This window comes from Orcinus orca, chromosome 17 (genome assembly GCF_937001465.1).
Source record: "Orcinus orca chromosome 17, mOrcOrc1.1, whole genome shotgun sequence".
Taxonomy (NCBI): Eukaryota; Metazoa; Chordata; class Mammalia; order Artiodactyla; family Delphinidae; genus Orcinus; species Orcinus orca.
Window position 1 is genome coordinate 47,933,064 of NC_064575.1, and position 27,126 is coordinate 47,960,189.

The 27,126-nt window shown below is 39.9% G+C and overlaps 1 protein-coding gene across 4 annotated transcripts; it reads right to left on the reverse strand.

The window, feature by feature from the left end:
* MTERF3 (mitochondrial transcription termination factor 3) lies at positions 1 to 26,965 on the reverse strand. 4 transcript variants are annotated; one of them, XM_049700259.1, is made up of 9 exons: positions 26,742 to 26,965; positions 25,983 to 26,594; positions 23,750 to 24,089; positions 22,290 to 22,442; positions 17,360 to 17,549; positions 13,004 to 13,151; positions 12,551 to 12,622; positions 10,971 to 11,132; positions 1 to 280 (listed from the first exon to the last, which is right to left on the reverse strand). In XM_049700259.1, the coding sequence occupies exons 3-9, from the start codon at positions 24,072 to 24,074 to the stop codon at positions 86 to 88; spliced, it is 1,245 nt and encodes a 414-aa protein (XP_049556216.1). In that variant the 5' UTR covers positions 24,075 to 24,089; positions 25,983 to 26,594; positions 26,742 to 26,965; the 3' UTR covers positions 1 to 85. The 4 variants fall into 4 exon arrangements, with proteins under 4 accessions (XP_049556216.1, XP_049556217.1, XP_049556218.1 ...); XM_049700260.1 differs by lacking the exon at positions 25,983 to 26,594; XM_049700261.1 differs by lacking the exon at positions 25,983 to 26,594 and having other exon boundaries at positions 26,625 to 26,965.
* Positions 26,966 to 27,126: the final 161 nt, after the last annotated feature.

Sequence of the window (27,126 nt, forward strand, 5' to 3'; positions counted from 1 at the left end):
TTGAGGTTTGAGGTATTTATTTTAAAATATATTTATTCATATGTACATTCACTTTACATTATTACATTTTAACATCTATCAAAAACTAAAGAGTTTTTAAGAATTTTTCAAAGTCCTGTACTGAGGCCTTGGCCATCTCTTCACAAAATATTTCATCAGGCACAGATACCAATTTGTCCAAAGAGATGTAGTTAGGTTTTCCTGGATCATACTGTGCTCTTCCTAAATAGGCAAGAAACAAATGTCTTTCTTTGACTTTAAACAACCTTGAATTAAATACCTAGAAAAGAAAAAAAAAGTTTTTAAAAAACACTGTGCACTGAAAGATGAACTATAAAAATGTTTATCTGACTAAGAATTTTAATAGGCTAACAAATATAAAGAATTGAGGGGGCGGAGTCAAGATGGCGCACTAGGAGGATGTGGAATTCGCATCTCCTCACAACGAGGTCACCTAGCAGGCACCGGTGGGGGACCACGGACACCTAAGGGGACGGGAGGAAAACCCAGCGACCAGGTAGGACGTGGGGCGTGTGAAGGGGGAGGAGAAGTGGAGGCAGGACGGGACTGGTGCCCCTGAGGGGCGGCTGGGGGAGGGGAAGGGATCCCACGACGGAAGGGGGAAATTGGGGAACCACTGGGAGGGTAGAGGATCAAAAGGGAGCGTGGCCAGGTTTCCCGCGCCCACTTGGGCCCCCAGGAACCTGCTGAGATCCCGGGCCCGATCCTCTGCCCACCAAGGAGGTCCAGCCGCGCGGGTCCTGAGGGAGTGGGAGGGAGGGAAGGGGGAGCAAAAGTAAAGGCTGGACCTCCGGGACCGGCACCCCTGAGGGGTGGCTGGGGGAGGGGAGGAGTTCCTATACCCAGCGGGACCCACCCACGGTTAGGGGTCCAGCGGCGACGGGGGAGACCCTGGGGTAGATGATGGGGGAGGGGCGTGAAGGAACGTAAGGGAAGAGGCCAGTGCCTTCCTTGTCCACTTAGGCACCGGGAAGCCTGTTGGGCTCCCAGGACTAATCCTCTGCCCTCAGAGCCTCCCTCTTAAAGCGCAGAGTCCAAGGCCCGCCCCTACACCCCACACAGGGCCCCACCTCTACACTGGGAGACCCCCTCCAATGACTTGGGCCTAAACCAAACCCACACACCCTCACCCAGGGCCCTTCCTCCTAACTCCAGAAGCCCACACTCCACAGCCCTCCTTCCCACGTGCTGCCTCCCCCTTCTGCGCAGGTCCTAAGCAGAGGCCCCGTCCCACACTCAAATGTCACACTCCCACGCGCCTGGGTCCTGCCCCCCAAACCCCACCCGTGCCTAAGTTCCACCCCCCACCTAAACTCCACCCCCATAACCAAGGTTTTCTTTTTTTTTTTTTTTTTTTCCTTTTTTCTTTTATTTTTTCCTCTTTTAGACTGGGGTTCTATTTTAACTTGTTGATTCATTGTTGTTGATTCTTTTATATTTTTATTTTCCTAATAAATCTTTTATTTTTCTAATTTCATTTTATTCTTTATGGTTTGTTAGTGATCTCTCCTTTTGGCTTGCTGCCCTCCCCCCCGCCTATTTTTCTTTTTCCTGCTGTGGTTTTATTTTACCTTGTTGCAGTAGTTTCAATTATAGTTTTATTTTTCCTAATATATTTTTTATCTTTCTAATTTTAGTTTGTTTTTTTGCGGTACGTGGGCCTCTCACTGCTGTGCCCTCTCCCGTTGCGGAGCACAGGCTCCGGACGCGCAGGCTCAGTGGCCATGGCTCATGGGCCCAGCCGCTCCACAGCATGTGGGATCTTCCCAGACCCGGGCACAAACCCGTGTCCCATGCATCGGCAGGTGGACTCTCAACCACTGAGCCACCAGGGAAGCCCTTTATTTTGTTTTTTATTCTTTGATATTGTACTGCTCCTTTTTTTCTTTTGTTCTTCCTTTTTTTTTCCTGCACCACGAAGCTTGCGGGATCTTGGTTTCCAGGCCAGAGGTAGGGCCGGAGCTCCTGTGGTGGGAGCTCCAAGTCCAAACTGCTGGACTACCAGAGAACCTCAGACCCCAGGGAATATCCATCGGAGTGAGGCGTCCCAGAGGTCCTCATCTCAGCACCAAGACCCAGCTCTATCCAACTGCCTGCAAACGACAGTGCTGGACATCTCAGGCCAAACAACCAGTAAGAAAGGAATACAGCACCACCCATCAAAAAAAATAAAAGAACAAAAAAAATATGTTACAGACGAAGGAGCAAGGTAAAAACCTACAAGACCAAATAGATGAAGAAGAAATAGGCAACCTACCTGAAAAAGAATTCAGAGTAATGATAGTAAAGATGATCCCAAACCTTGGAAACAGAAAGGAGAAAATACAAGAAACATTTAACAAGGATCTAGAAGAACTAAAGATCAAACAAAGGCAGAAGAACGGATAAATGAGCAGAAAGATAAAATGGTGGAAATAACTGCCAGGGAGCAGAATAAAGAAAAAAGAATGAAAAGAATTGAGGAAAGTGTCAGAGACTCTGGGACATCATTAAACGCACCAACATTGGAATTATAGGGGTCCCAGAAGAAGAAGAGAAAAAGAAACGGTCTGAGAAAATATTTGAACACATTATAGTCAAAAACTTCTCTAACGTGGGAAAGGAAATAGTCAGTCAAGTCCAGGAAGCCCAGAGAGTACCATACCAGATAAACCCAAAGAGAAACATGCTGAGACACATAATAATCAAACTATCAAAAATTAAATAAAAGAAAAAGTATTAAAAGCAGCAAGGGAAAAACAACAAATTTCATACAAGGGAATCACCATAAAGGTAACAGCTGATCTTTCAGCAGAAACTCTGCAGGCCAGAAGGGAGTGACAGGACATATTTAAAGTGATGAAAGGGAAAAACCTACAACCAAGATTACTCTAACCAACAAGGATCTCATGCATATTCGACAGAGAAATTAAAACCTTTACAGATAAGCAAAAGTTAAGAGAATTCAGCACCACCAAACCAATTTTACAACAAATGCTAAAGGAACTTCTCTAGGCAGGAAACACAAGAGAAGGAAAAGACCTACAAAAACAAACCCAAGACAATTAAGAAAATGGTAATAGGAACATACATACTGATAACTACCTTAAATGTAAATGGATTAAATGCTCCAACCAAAAGACACAGACTGGCTAAATGGATACAAAAACGAGACCCGTACATCTGCTGTCTAGAAGAGACCCACGTCAGACCTAGGGACACATACAGACTGAAAGTGGGGGGATGGAAAAAGATATTCCACGCAAATGGAAATCAAAAGAAAGCTGGAGGAGCAATTCTCATATCACACAAAATAGACTTTAAAATAAACACTATTACAAGAGACAAAGAAGGACACTACATAACGATCAAGGGATCAATCCAAGAAGAAGATATAACAATTGTAAATATTTATGCACCCAACACAGGAGCACCTCAATATATAAGGCAAATGCTAACAGCCATAAAAGGGGAAATCGACAGTAACACAAAAATAGTAGGGGACTTTTAACACGCCACTTTCACCAATGGACAGATCATCCAAAATGAAAATAAATAAGGAAACACAAGTTTTAATGACACATTAAACAAGATGGACTTAATTGATATTTATAGGACATTCCATCCAAAAATGACAGAATACACTTTCTTCTCAAGTGCTCATGAAACATTCTCCAGGATAGATCATATCTTGGGTCACAAATCAAGCCTTGGTAAATTTAAGAAAATTGAAATTGTATCAAGTATCTTTTCCTACCACAACGCTATGAGACTAGCTATCAATTACAGGATAAAAAAATCTGTAAAAAATACAAACACATGGAGGCTAAACAATACACTACTAAATAACCAAGAGATCACTGAAGAAATCAAAGAGGAAATCAAAAAATACCTAGAAACAAATGACAATGAAAACACGATGACCCAAAACCTATGGGATGCAGCAAAAGCAGTTCTAAGAGGGCAGTTTATAGCAATACAATCCTCCCTCAAGAAACAAGAAAAATCTCAAATAAACAACCTAACCTTACACCTAAAGCAAATAGAGAAAGAAGAGCAAAAAAAACCCCAAAGTTAGCAGAAGGAAAGAAATCATAAAGATCAGATCAGAAATAAATGCAAAAGAAATGAAGGAAACGATAGCAAAGATCAATAAAACTAAAAGCTGGTTCTTTGAGAAGATAAATGAAATTGATAAACCCTTAGCCAGACTCAACCATAAAAAACGGGAGAAGACTAAAGTCAATAGAATTAGAAATGAAAAAGGAGAAGTAACAACTGACACTGCAGAAATACAAAAGATCATGAGGGATTACTACAAACAACAATATGCCAATAACATGGACAACCTGGAAGAAATGGACAAATTCTTAGAAAACCACAACCTTCCAAGACTGAACCAGGAAGAAATAGAAAATATATACAGACCAATCACAAGCACTGAAATTAAGACTGTGATTAAGAATCTTCCAAAAAACAAAAGGCCAGGACCAGATGGCTTCACAGGTGAATTCAATCAAACATTTAGAGAAGAGCTAACACCTAGCCTTCTCAAACTCTTCCAAAATACAGCAGAGGGAGGAACACTCCCAAACTCATTCTACGAGGCCACCATCACCCTGATACCAAAACCAGACAAAGATGTCACAAAAAAAGAAAACTATAGGCCAATATCTCTGATGAATATAGATGCAAAAATCCTCAACAAAATACTAGCAAACAGAATCCAACAGCACATTAAAAGGATCATACACCATGATCAAGTGGGGTTTATCCCAGGAATGCAAGGATTCTTCAGTATACGCAAATCAATCAATGTGATACACCATATTAACAAATTAAAGGAGAAAAACCATATGACCATCTCAATAGATGCAGCGAAAGCTTTTGACAAAATTCAACACCCATTTAGGATAAAAACCCTCCAGAAAGTAGGCATAGAGGGAACTTACCTCAATATAATAAAGGCCATATATGAGAAACCCACAGCCAACATCATTCTCAATGGTGAAAACTGAAACCATTTCCTCTAAGATCAGGAAGAAGACAAGGTTGTCCACTCTCATCACTGTTATTCAATATAGTTTTGGAAGTTTTAGCCACAGCAATCAGAGAAGAAAAAGAAATAAAAGTAATCCAAATTGGAAAAGAAGAAGTAAAGCTGTCACTGTTTGCAGATGATGTGACACTATACATAGAGAATCCTAAAGATGCTATGAGAAAACTGTTAGAGCTAATCAATGAATTTGGTAGAGCAGCAGTATACAAAATTAATGCACAGAAATCTCTGGCATTCCTATACACTAATGATGAAAAATCTGAAAGAGAAATTAAGGAAACACTCCCATTTACCATTGCAAGAAAAAGAATAAAATACCTAGGAAGAAACCTACCTAAGGAGACAAAAGACCTGTATGCAGAAAACTATAAGACACTGATGAAAGAAATTAAAAATGATACAAACGGATGGAAAGAATCAACATCTTGTTCTTGGACTGGAAGAATCAACATTGTGAAGATGACTCTACTACCCAAAGCAATCTACAGATTCAATGCAATCCCTATCAAACTACCAATGGCATTTTTCACAGAACTGGAACAAAAAATTGCACAATTTGTATGGAAACAGAAAAGACCCCAAATAGCCAAAACAATCTTGACAAAGATAAACGGAGCTGGAGGAATCAGCCTCCCTGACTTCAGACTATACTACAAAGCTACAGCAATCAAGACAGTATGGTACTGGCACAAAAAAACAGAAATATAGATCAACAGAAAACAGGATAGAAAGCTCAGAGATAAACCCACACACATATGGTCATTTTATCTTTAATAAAGGCGGCAAGACTATACAGTGGAGAAAAGACAGCCTCTTCAATAAGTGGTGCTGGGAAAACTGGACAGCTACATGTAAAAGAATGAAATTAGAACACTCCCTAAAAGTATATACAAAAATAAACTCAAAATGGATTAAAGACCTAAATGTAAGGCCGGACACTATCAAACTCTTAGAGGAAAACATAGGCAGAACACTCTATGACATAAATGACAGCAAGATCCGTTTTGATCCACCTCCTAGAGAAATGGAAATAAAAACAAAAATAAACAAATGGGACCTAATGAAACTTAAAAGCTTTTACACAGCAAAGGAAACCATAAACAAGATGAAAAGACAACACTCAGAATGGGAGAAAATATTTGCAAATGAAGCAACTGACAAAGCATTAATCTCTAAAGTATACAAGCAGATCATGCAGCTGAGTATCAAAAAACAAACAACCAAATCCACACATGGGCAGAAGACCTAAATAGACATTTCTCCAAAGAAGACATACAGATTGCCAACAAACACATGAAGAGATACTCAACATCACTAATCATTAGAGAAATGCAAATCAAAACTACAATGAGGTATCACCTCACACCGTTCAGAATGGCCATCATCAAAAAATCCACAAACAATAAATGCTGGAGGGTGTGGAGAAAAGGGAACCCTCTTGCACTATTGGTGGGAATGTAAACTGATAGAGCCACTATGGAGAACAGTATGGAGGTTCCTTAAAAAACTAAAAATAAAACTACCATATGACCCAGCAATCCACTACTGGGCATATACCCTGAGAAAACCGTAATTCAAAAAGAGTCATGTACCACAACGTTCACTGCAGCACTATTTACAATAGCCAGGACATGGAAGCAACCTAAGTGTCCATCGACAGATGAATGGATAAAGAGGATGTGGCACATATATACAATGGAATATTACTGAGCCATAAAAAGAAATGAAACTGAGTTATTTGTAGTGAGGTGGATGGACCTAGAATCTGTCCTACAGAGTGAAGTAAGTCAGAAAGAGAAAAGCAAATACCATATGCTAACACATATATATGGAATCAAAGAAAAAAAAATGTCATGAAGAACCTAGGGGCAAGACGGGAATAAAGACACAGACCTACTAGAGAATGGACTTGAGGATATGGGGAGGGGGAAGGGTCAGCTGTGACAAAGTGACAGAGTGGCATGGACATATATACACTATGAAATGTAAAATAGATAGCTAGTGGGAAGCAGCCGCATAGCACAGGGAGATCAGCTTGGTGCTTTGTGACTACCTAGAGGGGTGGGATAGGGAGGGTGGGAGGGAGGGAGACACGAGAGGGAAGAGATATGGGGACATATGTATATGTATAACTGATTCACTTTGTTATAAAGCAGAAACTAACACACCATTGTAAAGCAATTATACCCCAATACAGATGTTAAAAAGAAAAAACTAAAGCAAAAATTATTATAAATGCTAGAGAGTTTAAATCCTTTGCCTTCTGCTAAGAAATTATGATTTAAAAGGGACTCAAAACTGACAAGCAGAACAATTGTAAAATAATAAAGGGCTACCTTGTAGGCAAAGACCAGACTAATCCAGGGAGACGAGAGGAGCTGTTAAAAAAGCAAATCCTCAGGCTCCAGCCCAAAGCCACCAAATCAGACACTTTGAGAGTGGGACCCACAAGTCCTCCAAGGGATTCTGATGCCTGCCAGTTGGAGAACCAAAGTCAGAGATCAAAGTTTATGGCATCAAAAACTGTGTAAGATTTCATAATCTGTGAAGCATCCCTATTTTCCTTTCTTTCTTTCTTCCTTTCTTTCTTTCTTAATTCCCGTTGCTCCCTCTGACTAGTATCAAAATGAAATGAAGCTGGACTTCATGGGTTCAAAGGAACCTGCCTTGGGATTAAACTCTTGAGGAATAGAGTGAATACAGTAACTTTAAAAGGGAGTCAGAAGCAGGCTAAGTCCCTAAAGCCAGCTGCAAGGAGGAAGGGAGAATTGCGAGATCTGGCCAGACTTGAAATAGAGCCCTAAGCTGAAGAGACATCTGTGAGGCTCCCTGGCAAGGCCCAATGAACCCACATTCAGTATTAGGTCTCAGGTCCCTCTCTTCACTGTATATCAAGATACACTGGGGACACTCCACATGGCACATAACCTCCAGGAGTCTTTCTTTATATTCGAGTGGAGACAAAATAAATAACAGATCACTTGGAAAGGACAGTATGAAAAACAACTGATGAAAACTAAAGTAATTTGAGAACAGTGACCAAAAAAATACAGTGTGCTAACTCAACGTGGGATTGGCTTGCTTTTGGAACAAAACATCTTTTACTCCCTCTGCAGAAACAAATTATGTGCTGCTCTGCCTTCATTTTGGTAACTAAATTCCCATTACCGCATTATTACTGGTCAAAAGATGTAAGAAGCTTTTAGATGTATTTCTTTAGAAGTATGACGCTTCCAGTGACTCTCGGCTTACAAAATTATCATACAACATACGGACAAGGCCACAAATGATTCTGAAGCTCCCAAACTATATTTCCTAAATATAGTAACACGTTGAAGCACCAGATAGTTCTTTCCCAGTGGTTCAAAGTGACTTTAGTATCACAGATTTTATGTGATCTTTCAAGTCCAAAAGTCATGGCTCAGACTGAGTTTCTCTCTCTTTTTTTGTTGTTGTTGACCACCAGGGGCCACTTTGCAATGTCAGAAAAGTTTCATCCTATCAATGATCCGTTAAGTTCTCAAGGATTAAAACAAACGAAAACCACCAAAAAACCCCTAACTTAAGAATTACTGATCGCCTCCTGTCCTAACACAGACTCCAGCTCTGCCTTCACAGAAACCCACAGGGAAAGAGGAGAAACAAGGTTTCAGGGGATCCTGAATATAACCTCTTTCCTGAACTAGTGGTTTCCTCATGTTCATTACCCTCACTGCTTTTGTTATCCTTTGCCTACCATGGTCACTGCTTTGAAACGACTAACCATAGTTTTAAAGTTATAATTGTTTCCCAATTTTTAATTAATCATAAAATTATGTACCAACCAGAACTGTTATCTGCATGAGAAAACTGTTTCACAGCACTAAGTTTTTAAAGCTCCAGCCAAAAACTTTAAGTCTACATCCATTCCCTCACTGTCAGTTAATGTATTTTTCCATTAATGAGGTTTTTTGTTGCTGTTTTCGTTCTTTTCTTTTTGGCTGTGCCACACAGCTGGTGGGATCTTAGTTCCCGGACCAGGGATCGAACCCAGGCCCCCAGCAGTGAAAGCACTGAGTCCTAACCACTGGATTGCCAGGGAATTCCCAATGAGGTTTTTTTTTTTTGTTTTTTTTTTAAAGCAATCCTACCCAGACCCCTAAGAATCTGAGAATCCTCCCAATATGGAAGCCACAGGTCTATAACCAGGCTTCCCAGAAGCTAGGATTTGGGGAGCCTAAAATCTGTGTTTTTAAACAACTGATTTTGATGCATCTAGTCAAGTTTATAGTTTTCTCTACTTGGAAAGTTTCTGTCCACTGTTAAACCCAGTTCATTCAACTGACAACTCAAATGTCACTTCTTAGAGTGGCAGTATATCTTTGGTAAGAGCATGGGTTTTCAAACTGACTGCCACAGTTCTAATCCTGGCTCTGGCCCCTGGACAAGTTACTGAATCTTTTTATGCTTAATTTCTTCATTTGGAAAATAGGGACAATAACATTACCTACCTCATATGGTTGTTGTGAAGATTAAATGAATTAATCTAAGTAAAGCAGTAAAGACAGAGCTGGCACACAGTAAATGAACAATCAATAACTTATTATTTCTATGATTTTCCTACCTCTCCTAAATTAAATCAATAGCTGTATACAATATCTGTTAAGACTCTAACATTATGTAAAGCAATTACATTTTAAAAACTTGTCTTCCACACTAGATTATGAGTTCCACAAGAATACAGACCATGACTCATTGATTTTTCTATCCTCAAATCATATTCTCTTATCATGCTCTACTGTCACTGAATTATTTATCAACCCAGTGGAAAACTAATTGTCGTTGCTTTTTAGTTGAAGATTACTTACTTTACAATGTTTCTATAAGCCAAATTTTCACCACTGCAGGCTTCTAACACTTTTTATAATGAATACACATGCATTTGATGAACTAGAAAAATGCTCTATTAAGGGCCCATTCAGAGTGAAGTATGATAGGTAAATAAACACTACTATTTGTGAGGGAACTGCACCAAATGCAGTCTAGTTCTGACAGTTATATTAAAGTCATAGTTCTTTGCCCACCTTTACATCAAGAACACATTTGGCAAGTGGAGTAGAGGAATCACTTTAATGAAATTCAATCTTTCATTTATCCAATGAATACTCACTGAGTATCTATTCACATGCCAAATAGGAAAGAAGGATGACTTTTATGAGATTCAATCAATCATGTGTTCAACAAATATCTATCCAGTGCCTACTAATTGGCCCATTATAGTTCCAGGCTCTGGGAATTCAGCAGTGTATAAATCAGACAAGATCTGCTTTCAAAAAGTTAACATTCTTGTGAACAAGCAGATAATGTCATTCACCAAGTAAAGAACAGGAAAAAGTCTAATTAGCTTAGAAAATATAATTATGGCTTTGGCATGATAGCTAACTGGAAGTGTTTTATGCTTTGGTAGGAGATCATTATAACATGGCTTGTTAACTAATGGATTTAGATAGACTAAATGGAAAAGTACATTTAGAATTGAAAGGACCTTTAAGGGAAGTGATCTATTTCAAATTTAAAGGGAGAAAAGCACAAGAGAGTACGTTAGATTCCAAAGGCAGAACGAGGACTAGGTTACAAACTACAGGGAAATAGATTCATCACTCATTTCTCCTCTGGAGATGTACATGAATGCCCTAGAAGATGTAAACTTTTCACAAGTGATCCATCTACTGCATTTGCTAGATGTGGTCTTGCTAAAAAGATGCGCAAAAAGAAATGTGACCTTAATACCACTCTCAGAACTCTACTGCATTTGGTCTGATTCCTTCACAAACAGCAAGGGGTTTTCACAAGCGGACTGTGCACATGGAGAGCAGCTCCGGATGAAGGGCGATGACAGCTCTTACAGAACAGCGAGCTATGCGCTCCTCACCTGCGGGAACTTGACAATGATGTGGTGCGGAATGCGCATCACATTGTGCACGTAGTCGAAAGTCTCGGTAACTTTCCTTTTACTTGCAGTTAACATCTTTGGGATTTTGGTGATCATATGTTGAATTTCATTATGTTTAAAACCTAGTTCAAGCCGGTAAACCTAAGAGAAAGATAGAAATAGTTATTTTGGTAATATGCCAGGGGACACATTGATTCTTTCAAAATTTAAAATAAGGACATTAAAATCTGGAGATGGGGCTTCCCTGGTGGCGCAGTGGTTGAGAGTCCACCTGCCGATGCAGGGGACACGGGTTCGTGCCCCGGTCCAGGAAGATCCCACATGCCGCAGAGCAGCTGGGCCCGTGAGCCATGGCCGCTGAGCCTGCGCGTCCTGAGCCTGTGCGTCCGGAGCCTGTGCTCCGCAGCGGGAGAGGCCGCAACAGTGAGAGGCCCGCGTACCGCAAAAAAAAAAAATCTGGAGATGGCTATTCCAATGACCTTACGGGTTCATAGTTTCCTTCTTCTGGGGTAACCTGAATTTTAAACCCCTCTCCTGAGGATGAGCTAATCACAGCCTGATGACCACAATGAAGATCACCAAAAGGAGCTAGCATAATTACGAAATAAGAGTATCGGTGCTCACAGGAGGCCTGCGCAGGTTATCTGTACAGGCCCCACACCACACAGACCAACAGTAAGATTCTCAAAGTGCTTTCTGAGCCTCTGCTCCCAAGCACACTCCTATGCATGTCATCTGGAAAAACTACATGTCAAAACTCTAAACAGAGATCATTAAAAAAAACCAAAACACTCCAATGTAGGTTAGGTCCTCTGTGTGCATTCATGGTATCCCATGCTCCCTGACCAATCCGTTGCTCTCATCGCTCTGCGGGAGATTCCCCCCACTGGACTGTAAGCTCCACAACAGCAGGGACTATCTCCCCAGCACAGCGCATGGGCAGGCGCTCAATAAAAATTTCTTCAACGGCCGAGTATGAAACACTTTAGGCACCTCAGAAAATAGGCTTAATATAATAATTTCAAATACTCCGACAGCTTTGTATACTAACAAGTCAGCTGCCCCTGGTTCTATCCTATTCCCTTGGAGGGAGGACAGTAAGGAGTGTGTGGTATGTTCTCTGATAGATCTAGAGCTGGCAGTTGGCACAGGTTCTAGGAGAGCAATATGCTGGCTACTGCTCTCTTCAAAGAAGCCTTCTGGCTCCAGCCTCCACAGCTCGTCTCCCGCCTAGGTGACGAAGACACAGACCCTCACCCTGGGCAAAGGAAGCAGCTTCCAGGTCCCATCCAGATACCTAACCTGCTCCGCTAGGATTACGGGTATCAATGTCTGCAAGGAGACTAACTCATGTAACACCTGGTTGACATGTGAAAAAATTATAAACTAAGATAAACTGCTTGCTAGATATTTATTATACCATTTCCTCTGTCTATCTTTTTAGAAATAACTTCTTTTACAATCTAGTTTTCTTTAAGATGATGGGAGCAAATCTATCCTCTTCAGAGGACTTAACCACTTAAAGAAGCTGATTTCTCAAAAACTAACAGTCATCCTACCTTCATGTTTTCCTTCACAGGCTCCAGACTTCCAGTTAGTAGCCTTGGGAGACGAATTATCAGATCTCTAGTCTATAGTTATAAAACAATCTATTATTAATATGTATGCATATTCAACTAGGTTGGAAAAAACAAGGCATTACTAGGAATACAAAACTAAAATTTAAAATATGACCCAGTAGAAAAATGCTAAGGAACCCAAAAATACATAAACTTAATATTGTTTGAGGGAAAAAAACAGTGCTCAGAATAAAACTTGAGAAACCAACTTGATGGAATTATTACAAAATGGTATAGCTATATGATTAACCTAGCAAGGTAATTCATTCTTGTACAGAAAATATCAGGCATTTATAGAATTCATACAGGCCAAGTATCTGTTAGAAACATGAGACTTAACAGTTACTAAATGTAGCTGACATGGAAACATACAAATTCTCTCCTTCTCTTTACCTTCTTCACACTAAGTTCAAGTTCTTTCTGAAAAAATCCCAATCTGTTATCCAGTCTTTCCACTGAAAAACTCAGCAAAAATGGTGCATTTCTGACCATCTGTGCAATATCCACTTTACTGAAATTTTTTGACAGTAGATAAGCCACCCTAGAGAAACAAACAAAATACATGCACATATGATATTTACTAGTGTCATATTCCCACACCAAAAAAAAGTTTAAGTAAAAACATTCTATAATAATGGCCCCAAATATGGTTAAAACGAGCAGCCATCCAACTCTAGAATGGTTTCCATTTATAACTGGAAACAGAAAATATTTCTGAAATCCGCTAACAGACACATTCCCTTTTCAGTTAATCTGACTTATTAGTTGGTAGAAAAAAATGAAATAGCTTCTATTTAAGTTTTTTGTTTTTTTTTGTTTTTTTGGGTTTTTTTGCTAAGAATAGAAAACACACAAATTAAGAAAAGATGGGATTCAGAACTCTTTTTACAAAGAAAGACCATCAAGCACGGCTAAGACTGAAAAGAGGAAATTTTTTTTTTGGCTGCGCTGTGCGGCTTGCATGATCTTAGTTCCCCGAGCAGGGATCAAACCCAGGCCCCCAGCAGTGGAAGTGTGGAGTCCTAACCACTGGACTGCCAGGGAATTCCTGGAATTTTTAATTTTAGTACATTTACTGAGAATGTATTTTCTTCCCCCCCCCCTTTTTTTTTTTTTTTTGCGGTACGCAGGCCCCTCACTGTTGTGGCTTCTCCCGTTGCGGAGCACAGGCTCCGGATGCGCAGGCTCAGCGGCCATGGCTCACGGGCCCAGCCGCTCCGCGGCATGTGGGATCTTCCCGGACCAGGGCACGAACCCGCGTCCCCTGCATCGGCAGGCGGACTCTCAAACACTACGCCACCAGGAAAGCCCCGAGAATGTATTTTCATAAATAACTTTTGCTGCGGTCCTTCAATATGTATTTTGTTAACAACTGAGAAGTTGACTGCTAAATTTCTGGGAAACAAAGTAAGGTAGCAAAATACAGGAAGTTTGACTATAAAATAACATTATTGATTTTTTTAAATCTATAAACATAGTAAAAGGCAGTTTAATTAAATGCCTGAAATATCCCTGGACATTATCTTGTTTAATTCTCATCAGAAAAACAAAAACAAAAAAACAAAACAACCCCCTGTGGGCCAGGTAAATTTCCCACATTGCATTTGAAAAAACACACTCAGAGGAGTTAAATAACTTGTCCTAGACTACCAGCTAATTAATAACAGAGTTGAAACTTGAACTCAGGTATGCCTACCTCTAATGACTACGATACTTTTATACCATATATTGGAACTTATTATATTTTATACTCAGTGACTATTACCCCTTTAAACCAGTCCCTTAGAGGCAATGAGAGAAAAAAACTGATAAATTTAACTACATACAAAATTTAAATGCAAAGCAAAAAAGAAATCATCAACCAAGTCAGACAAGTGACAGTCTGGGAAAATATTTACAACATGCACAGAGAAGGAACTAATTTTGTTAATATATAAAAAAACACTTACCAAAAAAAGAAAAAGTCCCAATTAAGAATAGCAAAGGACACTTCTAATTTATAGAAAAGGAAATGTAAACAGAAGTTCAACATAGGAAAAGATCCTCAAAAAAAAGAAAAGATCCTCCAAACATCTGATGCTCCAAATGTCATTTCCAAAACAATGAGGCAATGTTTTCATCTATGAAATGAACTGAAATCCTAAAGTTTGATGACACTGTATTAGTGTGGAGAACAGGGAAACTGGCACTTCTGTACACTGTTGGTGGGAGTGTAAGCTGGAAAACCTGTATGAAGGACAATTTGTCAATATCTATTAAAATTATAAATGCATATATCCTTTGACCTAGAACTTCTACGTCTAGAAATGTATCCTACAGATATACACCAATATGTGACATGATGTATATATAAGAGGAGTCACTGCAACTTCTTTGTGATAGTAAAGCCAGAAACCACCACCATGTTTACCAAAAGGGGACTAGACACATCCACAGTATAAACTATAAAAGGGTTAAAATAGGCAGAGCCAATAAAAACTATCCCCAACATAGAGTTAAGGTAAGAATGTGAGGTGCAGAATGGTATGCATAAATGCTACATACTGTATGTACATGTGTTCTTGTGTATGTGTATACATAGATACACATGCATGCTTGTACATGATAGAACATTCTTAGCTAGTTGAACAAAAAACTTGATAATAGTAGCTGCCACCACAGATGGGTCTTGCAAGGCTGATGAGGGACAGGAATATGTAGGTTGGGAAGGAGAATTACCATTTTTTTCCTTTGTTTTGGACACAGGAAAGATCAATATCTGATAAAAATATTATTGAAACTGTTATCTACTGTGATAATTTTCCAATAAAAAATTAAGATATAAGGCCCAGCTGAAAGAAAATTTCTAATAACTTAAATGCAGATTATTCATTTGAAAATTCTTAAAAAGAATCAACCAACTTTTTAATACATTTCAAATTCTCTTCATTGAAAAGAAAACAAGTATATGCGATCAGTGCTATTATAGAAATTCTAGAAAATAAGACTGCTGTACATACCAGAGCCAGAAGGTAAGTTCAAAAAAGATTATCATACCTTTGCCTCTTCCAGGAGAAGCTTACTTTTCACTGTATACCCTTTTGAGTACATGTGGTAAATTACCTATTAAAAACTTCCAAGTAACTTTTTAAAATGCTCCAGTTTACTTTGGCAGTCAGCCAGGTTTCGGAAACATTAGACTATACTATTACATGAGAGTATTCTTTAATTGTTAGGAGCATGTGTGATCTTGAGCAAATTAACTTAAGCTGCTTTTAAGCTTATGTTTCCTTCATAGATTTAAAAGTAGGGAGACAGTACAGTGTAGTAGCCAGGACTCTGGAGTTAGACTAAGTGGATTTGAATCCCACTGCCACTTACACTAGCTCGGTAATCTTGGGCAAATTATTTAACCTCTCTGTGCCTCTCCTGTAAAATGGGATATTAATAATAATGGTGCAGTAGGCAGCCTCTGAAACAGTTCCCAATGATCTCCACCTCCTGGTATGTACTCTTTCTTGAACTAAATCTTGAGCAAAAGGGCAAGTTGGTTTTTAAATGGGGAGAGAATGAGCGTTCCAGACAGTCAGGAGGAGCAGAGCTAGACATGTCAGACTGAGTCTCCTAGAATCATTCTTTCCCTCCCCTGTATTGTAATAGCCTGTCTATATTACACCAGACTGTAAGTCACATGAAGGGAGAGAGTGTGTCTATCTAAGTGCCTTGCATATATAATAAGGGTTCAAACTATTCAATATAAGAAATGTAGTTTTTTTTGTTCTGTTTTTTCCTAGTTCAGAGACTAGACTCTGATAGTTCAAGGAACTGCAAAGCTCTCTGAAACCGGTGTGAGAATAGTCTAGGGGGAGAAGATTAGAGGCAGATTAGTTAGGAGACAGTTGCGGTATTCTTCACGTGAAATGATGGGGACCTGAGGTAAAGTATTCAAAGTGAAGATTAAGAGAAATGCATTGACTGATTTGAGAGCAATAAAAATAGAACCAACAGGCCTTGGTAGTTTATTAGATGTGGATGATAAAAGAAGAGAAGCCAAAGTTAACACCAGTATTTCTGATCTGGGCAGCGGGGTGAACAGTGTTCTCATTCAGGCAATCTCGGAAGACCTAATTTATGTGAGAGGTGGGGGTGATGATAAATCCAAGATGTGAACTTATGAGACACAGACTCTGTCTCACTCTCTGGTGTGCCCAATGCCCAGCAGGATTCTTACCTCACAGATCAATACTATCTCACTGTATCAATTCTCACAGATGCAATAAATTCTTTGAAGGTTGAATGAAGTACAAAGATGTTTATAAAAGTGCTATTTAAAGAAGAAAAAAAGGAAAAACCAAAATAGACAGAAATGATTAAGCAAATTATACAATATTTGCCAAAACAAGGTCAAATGTCTACCATCAAAAATTGTCCAGAAAGAACAACAGAAAAGATCAGGCTTTCATAATTTTAAGTGTACTATCAGATAATTTAGCCATTGTTAATGGATTTTTAAAAAAACTTATCCCGGTTTCCAAAGGATTGACTTAGCAATAAGTTGAAATCATAAAAATAATGATGGGTAGTTGAACAAAAGAAATGATTTAGATACTTAATTTTGATCAAAGATGGTCCATAACAAAAAAATAACATTCACATTCATTAATTACCTCAGTAGATCCTTGTGCTGCTGAGACTTAAAAAAATAACTTACACATATATTTCTTCATAGCCACTTCTAGGATTATGTGAAAATCATTCTAAAAGCCCTACCTGGTCTTAAGATTTTCAAGGTCTTCAGAGAAAATAGCATAGTTTTTCGTCAGGAATGTTCCCAGTTGGTTATCCTCTATGCCCAAATCTTTAAGAAACAGGAGTATTTGCTTAATGTCTTTTTCAAAATCCAGTCGCAGAAGGAGGTTGGCTGCCTCTGGATGTTTTTCTATCTTGGATAAATCCACTCCTGTAATAAATTACGAACACCATTTGAAGAGAACTGCTTGGCTGAGCCATTAAACTTTATGTACAGAAACACAAGAAATTCCTGATGGAGATCAACAACCCATCCCAAGGAGACCTGAGACAGGCCAATAGAAATTTCTAAATAGTTTTAAACTAATTTGGTTGCAGAAATAAAAATAAATTTTTTAAAAATGTAGTACTTATTTCAAAGCCATGTATAAGGGAAAACAGTGCATTTGGGGCTAAATTTCCACCCAAAACAAATTCACTACGTCATATTGACCTAGGATCATCATTTTTACCAATGGTTTCTTGAATATTGTTTGCAGGATGCTTATGTGCCCCTAATGATCTCCACAGTAACTGCTTAACTGGTAATTTCTGCAGGGTAACAAACCCTATGAATTGTTACTTTCTTTGAAGTTTATCATTTCTTTAATTATAAGCATTATTTTAAAAATTTGTTTCTGATCCCCTCTACAGAAGGAATAAAAGTTACCCTGTGTCTTACTCATTGTATTTTCTTTATGCTTTATTAGCATAAAGACAAGTACCTTGAAGGAGCTCAAGAAATGTCTGCATGAAGCAGGTGAACATATACAGCCCTCAAGCACAAAACGAAGCAGAAAGTATACCACCTTCAACCTTCACATATCCTTAGATTCTTAGGTAATCTAAGTAAATGAGACAAGGGACAGGAGAGATTAAGAAGGGGGAGAAAGCAAGTTGTTATTTTACTTTGGTTATGGATATAATTCGATGTTGACGTTAATTAGGCAGGGAATCAAAGTAACCCTTGATTCAAAATTCTCATTAAAACTAAGCATTTTATTCTCTCACTTTTTCCCTTTTACCTGATTTTTAAAAATTAAACATGAATAGGAAAGGCCTATTCCTTATCTTTAAAATAAACATTTGAAAATAATGTAAAACTTTAGTTTAGACTTAAATTTTATATTGCTAAAAATATTTCTTCAGGTTAAAATGTAACTCTCAAACCGATTTCTAGATGCAACTTTACAGTCTTAAATATAAAAACAATGAAATAAAAGCACTGTTTTTTAATGGTGTCTACAACCAGAAAAATAAATTATAATTCCATGTATTATTAGATCCAAATATAATTCCAAACCCAAATTTCTTGATATTAAAACAGGTATTGATATAAGATGATCATGAATAGAAAAACAGATTACACACACACACATACACACAGAATGAAGACACAGAACGAAGACCAAAAACAGACCCAGGATGAACTACAAATCTAGTATACAATAAGGACATTTCAAATCAATGAGGGAAAAGATGGACTATTCATTAAAATATAATGGGATCTCTAGCTATATATTTGAAAAATAATAATTCCTTCTATGTCTGATACAAAAATTAATTTCAGATAGAAATTACTACCACTCTAAAGCTACTAGAAGAAAACACAGAATTTTAAAAATAATATTAAGTATGACTACACAAGCCATTGTATGGCTTTCTGTAATACATGTATTTGCATAGAAAAAGGTGGGGTAATGTATGTATTTGGGTAGAAAATTTGTACTCAACAAATTGGTGACAGTGGTTACCTTTGGAAAGTGGAACTAGAAATGTAGAGATGGTAAGAGTTCTTTCTCCTGTAACAGTCTGCACTTTTAACAACTAGATGTAATTATTTTATAATTTAAAAATAATACTAATAGAAAAATAAATTAAATTATTCGATGGATGGATAAATAAGATAGAAACTAGTTCCAAAAATCTGTGATAAATGTGGGAAGGGATGCTTTGAAAATAACATAAAGGGTTCGGACTCCAAACTTAACTCAATATTACAGATGACATGTGCTGAAGTGCCTCACTCAGCATGAGCCGTCACACCCTGACTGTGCTGAAATCGAATTCCTGAAAAGCTGCTTCTTAACAGCAACAGGAGAGCAGAATCTCACCAGGAGAGCACACTGCTGTCAGCACAAATACTTGGGCTTACTCACGATTTCATTAACTTGAAAAAATAGTCACTGAATGCCTCTCATGGGACCAGGCACTTATGCGGATATAAAAAATGAATAATACATGATTCTAACTTCTAGGTGACCACAGCCTAAATTGGCTTTACCCCATCAGTTCAGTAACTATAATTACCACTGTATTCAGTTATGGTTACACATACTTAGTGCATCAATCAGGGTCTGGCAGGCAACAGTAGTTGTCCTAGAAAGTTCAAATGAAAAACACTTTAATGAAGGGACTCTGTACAGTGGTGTGAGCAGAGTCAAGGGAACAAACAAGGGCATCCCTAGCGCTAAAGGGACAGGGAGGAAAGAGTGTTATGAGAACCCAGAGGGAGCCGGAAGCTATAAAGAAAGGGCTGCTCAGTAGGAGCTGTTGCCATGGAACAAGGCAGTTCCATGACCCAAGGCTGGGAGGGAAAAGGGAAAACAACTCCCACCTGCCCTCCCTCTTCTCCTACAAGTGCCCCCCACTGCTGAAGCTGCCCAGAAGCCAGCTGGCAAAGGAGGCCGAGTGCAGAGGTTAGCCTCCTGGGATAAAGAACAAGCAGAGAAAGGGAGAAAACAGATCTGAGAAGCAGAGAAGAACCAGGACACTTGAGTCCTCAAAAATACTGCTTAACAATGCAATCATGGTTCCTCTAGGGTACTGTTATTTAAGTTACTGCCAAGACGTGCTGTTGAAGTATCAGCATACAGATGAAGGAGTGGCTGAAACATATTTCAAAGCTCTAGGTATACTGTGACTTATTTAAATGTAGGGACCACATGGGTCTCACGTTTATCTGGCATTACCCGTGGCACCTCTCACAGGGCTGGGAAAGCCCTGAGCTTTCATGCCTGCAGCAGATGTCATCTTTCTCTCTCCTTTGAACCCACAGAACACTTTATGTGTATCTCTGTGTGGAATTTATCACTTCACCTTGCATTTTTGGATTTGTTATTCTTTTTTTTTTTTGTGGTACGCGGGCCTCTCACTGCCATGGCCTCTCCCGTTGCGGAGCACAGGCTCCGGACGCGCAGGCTCAGAGGCCATGGCTCACGGGCCCAGAGGCTCCGCGGCATGTGGGATCTTCCCGGACCAGGGCACGAACCCGTGTCCCCTGCATCGGCAGGTGGACTCTCAACCACTGCACCACCAGGGAAGCCCCTGTTATTCTTATGTATGTGTATTTAGATGCTCCTGAAGACCTGAAGCTTCTTGAGAACAAAGGCCATTCCCTATACATTTGAGTAACTTGCACAGGGACAGATGAGTAAACAATTATAATAGTGTTATTATTGCCAGGACTGAGGTAAGCAGGGGGTGATGCAAAGAGCCCAGAGGAGGGTCACTCTATCTGGAGGGTCAGAGAAGACATTTGGGAAGTTACTTGAACCTGAGTTAAGTTCTCCAGTTGTCAGACCTGGCCAACAAAAAGGAGGGAAGTGGCAAGCAAGTGAAGCTGAAAGGCTAAGCAAGGGCCAGACCAGGAAGAGCTTAGAAGGATTTCACGGAGGTCACTGACATAGGCAGATTCGCATTTTAGAAAGAGCACTAATGTTAGAGAGATTACCAGGGCAGCACTGCTGAAAGGAAGACTATCAAGCCAGGAAGCTCCTAACTTTTCACTGAAAACTAAGTCAGTGACTAAGCAATGAGAGAAGCAGTGGATCTGAGATAATCCCTTGCCCATCCTGTTCCTCTCAATCCCCCAAAGGAGGTTTCTTATCTGGCAAAATCAAATAAGAGAAGTTCCAGGTCCAGAGATAATGGGAAAAGCAGAAAGTAGCAATAAGGTGCTAGACTGAAAATATTGATAAGAGGACGAACCTAAGTTTGCAGGCAGATCTCTTGGCTGCCTTCAACCATCCAGATCTAGGAGCATCCTCCCAGTCAACAAGCTAAGATAGTTATGGAGCAGGCCTAGAGAGAAACCATCCACATCAGGAGGATAGCGGGCTCCAGAAGGAAGGTCAGGGTAGTAGGGAAATGGAAGTAATATATCATCTGATAGGGTTGACTGTAGGAAAAACTGTCCTGAGAGGCCATTGGAAGTTGTAGGAAAATTGAAAGAAAACGAATCAAATGAAAAACAAAGCAACTGTTAACTCCAAGAAAATGAAAGGTTGAAAAGGAAGGAAAACAATCATAGGACACTTCCTAGACAGCAGTCGAGCAATATTTAGAATTATAATGAAATCAGTGACTAATGATTAACCTCAACATTGTTAATATAGCCTATTGGGAGAATTGAAGAGAATGAAAGGGACTAAAACTGATGAACCAAGCAACAGCACCATAAGCAATGACATGCACATTTAGAGGTTAAATACAAACAGAAAGAGCTAGGAAAGCAGATACTCTAGGGAACGGGGTGCGAGGTCAGGAAGGATGAAGCTGGGAGTGCGGTTGATCACCAGAAGCCTTTTCACACTATTTGACTTCTATGCATGTGTATGTACTTTGATAAAGATTAAAAATGCTAATTTTAAAAGTAAGGCAATAGGGCTTCCCTGGTAGCACAGTGGTTGAGAGTCTGCCTGCCGATGCAGGGGACACAGGTTCGTGCCCCGGTCCGGGAAGATCCCACATGCCGCGGAGCAGCTGGGCCCGTGAGCCATGGCCGCTGAGCCTGCACGTCCGGAGCCTGTGCTCCGCAACGGGAGAGGCCACAACAGTGAGAAGCCCGCGTACCGCAAAAAAAAAAAAAAAAAGTAAGGCAATAAAATAAGTGTAGGTTACTCAGACTTACCTAGAAGCACTAACTTCTTCAGCGTCTCAGAATGATCCACATAGTCTCGAAGTGTGAATGAAGATGGGGGCAGTGTAGGGTCCGCAATAATCTGAGCGGCCTCCTCCTCGGAAATTGGCTGCAATGGAGACAATGGAGGCAAATCGTCCAGTCCTTTGCAGCCAGGATATGGAAAAGGAGAAGTGAGTTAGCTCTCCAATCTGTACACTTGAAGCTCTTTCTATAAAGACAGCCTCTTGCCTAGTTTTCTTCTTTTTGAATCTTGGCATCATTTCTGAATTAAACATCTCAAAATTCCATATATTTTCTACCTTCTAAGAGGTAAGGTTAAGACTCTTTAGAGATATCAACTACTATTCCTCCAAGATAAGAAATCTGTTGGTGAAATCCTGTACAAAATTCCTTTCCTTCACTTGTAATCAACAGGTATGAATGCTAAAGATCAACTGAACTTCAAGTACATTTTGAGAAAGAGATCGAATTTACCACAGCTTGTTAAGTTGGCCAAAAGTACAACATACCAGCCTGAATTGTATGGGTTCAAGTCATCACATCCTGAAGTGTCTTCACTTTGATCCAACCTCTTCTCCTCCAAGTTATTCTCAAATATGTCTATAAGAGGACTTCTGTGATTCTGTTCCTATCACCTACAATCCTTTGCCAAGGACATGACCTCTCTAGTATAGCCTTGAGTCTGAGGTTTGGTTTGTCTTAAGTCAAACCCTTAAGTATAGAAGATGCTGGTAACTGTAACCTACTTTAGGCTAAGGAATCAGGGTCGTGACTTTTTATTCTATTTTTGGTCTCTAATCACTACCTTTTCTCATTTCTCATAGCCAGCCACCCCTCCCTGCCCTTACCCCCCAGCTTGCTTGCTGTCGTCTTCTACTTAACCTAATATTATCTCATTTATGGTGAAATATTCCTTGCATAGGAATGTGCCTAGAATGAGAAGCACAGGAGGGAGAAGACTGACTAAAAAAAACTACATGAGGGCGCTTTTTGGGATGTGCTATTTGTTGTTCTTTTTGTTCTATATGTTGTTTGTGGTGGCTGTTACACAACTAAAAGCATTATGTCAAAATTCATAAGACCGTATACCCAAAAAGAGGACTGTTACTTGGGTAAAATTATACCCTAACTAGGTATATAGAATAGGGTAAATTAAATCCTAATAAACCTAATTACCACCAGAAAAAATTTTTTTTAAAGAATCTAAATAACGAACTTAGAAAGTGTTATTCGTATAGCTATAAAACATTCTTATACATATTAATCTCTAAACTTTTTCTTAGTTAGTAAAATAGAGGCATAATAGAAGCAAATGAATAGAAGCGGCATTGTTCTTTTTCTCTCCTGGCACAAAGTATGACTTGAAACGGGCAAACAAAATGTAAACAGGTAGTCGTTCAATCTACCGAAGTGGGGCAAAGGGGAATTTTCTGAAACTTGAAAATTACCTTCTAGAGACAGTTCAGAATCAAAGCTGGGTATCTTTTGTGACGGCTCATTCACAGAAGGAAGCAGAGTGTTTTGGGCGCACTTAATCTCTTGACTACTTGAGTTGGTAGACTGGGAACTATTCCACACAGAGGAAGTCCGATAAGTCTTAAACCCCGACCGGAGAAAGCAATCGTCAGAGGACAGCTGAGGCTGAGCAAAAAAGCCAGGCAACAATGTTTTTCCTGCTCTGGGAAAACATTTTCTGAGTTGCATAGCAGTAAGGAAGCTACTCAACTTAATTGAGTTGAGCCATCTGGGTATCTGTTGGGCTAGCAGGGCCATTTTTCTTAAAGTAGCCTACAAAAGAAATATATAACTATCAAAAAAGAGAAACGTATTTTACTTAAATGTTTAAAACAGTATTCAAACAACAAAAAGATAAACTGCAAATTATTTTTTTCTAATTAAAAGGAGTTTAATAAATTTAGATCCCTAAAGCAGTCAGATGTTTTTAAGCTCAGGAAAAGCCCAAAACAAGGCAGTTTCAGTTACAAACCAAAAGACAGGAACTTCTGAACTGGAAAAATAAAGATATACTTTGCAATTTAAAAACAAAAAGCAAAATCAGTGGCGTAAGAAAAACAATTAAAACAAAAATCTGTAAATGTTCAAATTACAGCTGAACCTGTTAATATTTAAAGAAAACAGGTGATGCAATTAAGTGCTCTTGAAATTTGGTTTGAAGGACATTTAAGAAGATTGCTGATCAAAATAACACTGAGGGCTTCCCTGGTGGCGCAGTGGTTGAGAGTCCGCCTGCTGATGCAGGGGACACGGGTTCTTGTACCGGTCTGGGAAGATCCCACGTGCCGCGGAGTGGCTGGCCCCGTGAGCCATGGCCGCTGAGCCTGCGCGTCCGGAGCCTGTGCTCCGCAACGGGAGAGGCCCCAACAGTGAGAGGCCCAAGTACCGCAAAAAAATAAAAATAACACTGAATTATTCAGATGCATTTTATGTATGTACCTTAATCACAAAATAAAAACAGGAAGAATTCTACTTAGTCTTAAATGAATCATAAAATATTATCATTGCTATCTAGAAGGTTGTTTCTTGCTTCATTCTCAGGGTTGAGCCCTATTATTACACAAATAAAGCTGTTCCTCAAAAGACAATTGAACAAAACCAGTTTTGCCAAATTCTGTTTGTAGGAAAAAAGAAAAAGCCTTTTAAAAAAAGGGGTCAAAACTAATAAGCAAAATGAACAGACAGAAATAATAAGCAACCAGCAGTGAATATACGTATATTTTGACCGAAAAAGCAGTTGTTTTTAAAAGAGACTTTTATCAGGAAAGGACTTTTATATTTAGCCAGCTTAATTAAAGGGTAAATTTTGTGCATATTATTTTATATTAAGACAATCCATATAAAATACAGCATAGAGTCCAGCATATGCAAAATGCCCAACAAATGTTAGCCATCATCAATATTATTATTGATTACACAACCAAACATAAATGAATTCTGAATTAACTGTTGCATACAACTTTTTGATTTCTCTCTATACTGAAATTCAGCTTGTTTTATGCTCTGAATTAGACCAGATAAATGCTTGAGGGTCTAACCTCCTCTTAGAGATTTGTGGTTTAGGGAAGTCTCCTGAAAGGAATTTATAAAAGTGAAATGTCTCACTGTCATTCTGAAATGATCTTAGAAAGGAAAAAAGTATTTACAATAAATAGCCTTGTGGGATAGGTGACTTTTGTTAAACTTTGGTGGGAAATGAGTCTCCAAATCTGCCGTGTTTCCCTTCAATCCTACAATATTCATTCTCTGCACAGCGATGTCATAAGGGCATTGAGCTGGAAGCCAGAAGACCTGTTATGCTGCATTAAGACTAAGTTTCTCACCGTGATCCAGCACAATGACTGGCCCATGATGGGAGGTTCAATAACCATTCTTTAAATGACAACTTTTAAAAAGGTTACGGGTACAATAAGGTGATTCTTAAGCTCCAAAGTGTTCTGACTTCTCAGTTTGTCTAAGCAATGTCCTACTTTAAAGCAAACTCCTGAAATCCCAAACCCACTCTGAAGCCTCAAATTAAAACTCCTCTCACATTAGAACGATTTGCTTTTGAATTCTATCCATATTCATTAAAAGTTCTTTATGCAAACAACTAATGTTTATCCTTCTGTTTTTATTTACAAGCGCACTATCTTCACTAAATCATCATTTCATTGTTGTGTATACCTCTTAACAGTTGATTAATTGTTCGTTCACGAGAGCAGGGCTGGGTCTCATCTCTGGATCCACCCTCCCAGTGACTATTCCCTCTAGCCCAGAGCCTTGCACTGCTCCAATGTTTTATGGATGGAAATGAATCAGTTGCAACTACGGTTAGCTCATCTGCTTACACAGTATTTAAACCCGGTAAAGCATCTGCGCATGTGTATAAAAGCCCTACCCCGTGATCAGCTCTCTAACACAACCCTTTTCATCAGGAAGGTTAAAGTTAAAGAAAAAAACCTGTAATAATTCTGAAGTCCATTAAAATATGTCATATACTAGTTCTCAACTGCGTGCCTTAGTATTTCGTTAGGAATAGGAATTGGCACTTAAATATTCTTTGGCGAGGGTTCAAGATTTCGACCTGTGTAAGGCTAATAAATGAAATCAGGAGATGAAAGGTGGGTGGGAGGATGCTGCGTAATAAGGGGCCTCTCATCTACTGATTGACGCCCTCCCTAGGCCATTTTAGTTCCCCAACCGAACTTCCGGAGGAAGGCCGTTGACATGTTGGCCCTCCTTCCGCGTCCTCCGCAAAGCGCGCGAATAAACAACATGATTGCGTTTTCGTTTCATCTGCCAAGAAAACAAAACGAAACTATTCACCCTTAATTGAAGACCTAAAGGCCAAGAGGTCCCCGGGCGCGGCCTACAGCAGGATAGGGCCGGACCCGAACCCCAGCAGGGCGCACGCCCCTCGCGCTCCGGCGGTTTCCGCTTTACCTGTGGCGAGGCCTATGCCTCGTGGTCTTTCTCGCAGGGACCACCAGACTGGCCGGGCCGCGCGAACTGCCCCGCAGCACAGATACCCCACTTGTCTGCCCGCCCGCCGGTTGCTCCTAGCTCCCTAGCCCACGTGGGCTGAGGCCGGAGTGGGCCAGACCATCCGCGAGGCTGCGCGGGGGAAGAGCGGGCGGCGTGCAGGGGACAGAGCCGGCCAAGGGCCACAGTTTCCCTTCTCCTGCGCGTTGCCTCCCTCCAGACTCTTCCACTTAGAATCTAAAGCCACCGCGAGTCCCTAGACATGCCCGTCCCCCAAAGCCAGCCGGGGCCGGGCGAGCGGCGTCCCCCGCCCGAGGCTGCGTTGGCGGCGCCGCGACCCCGCCCT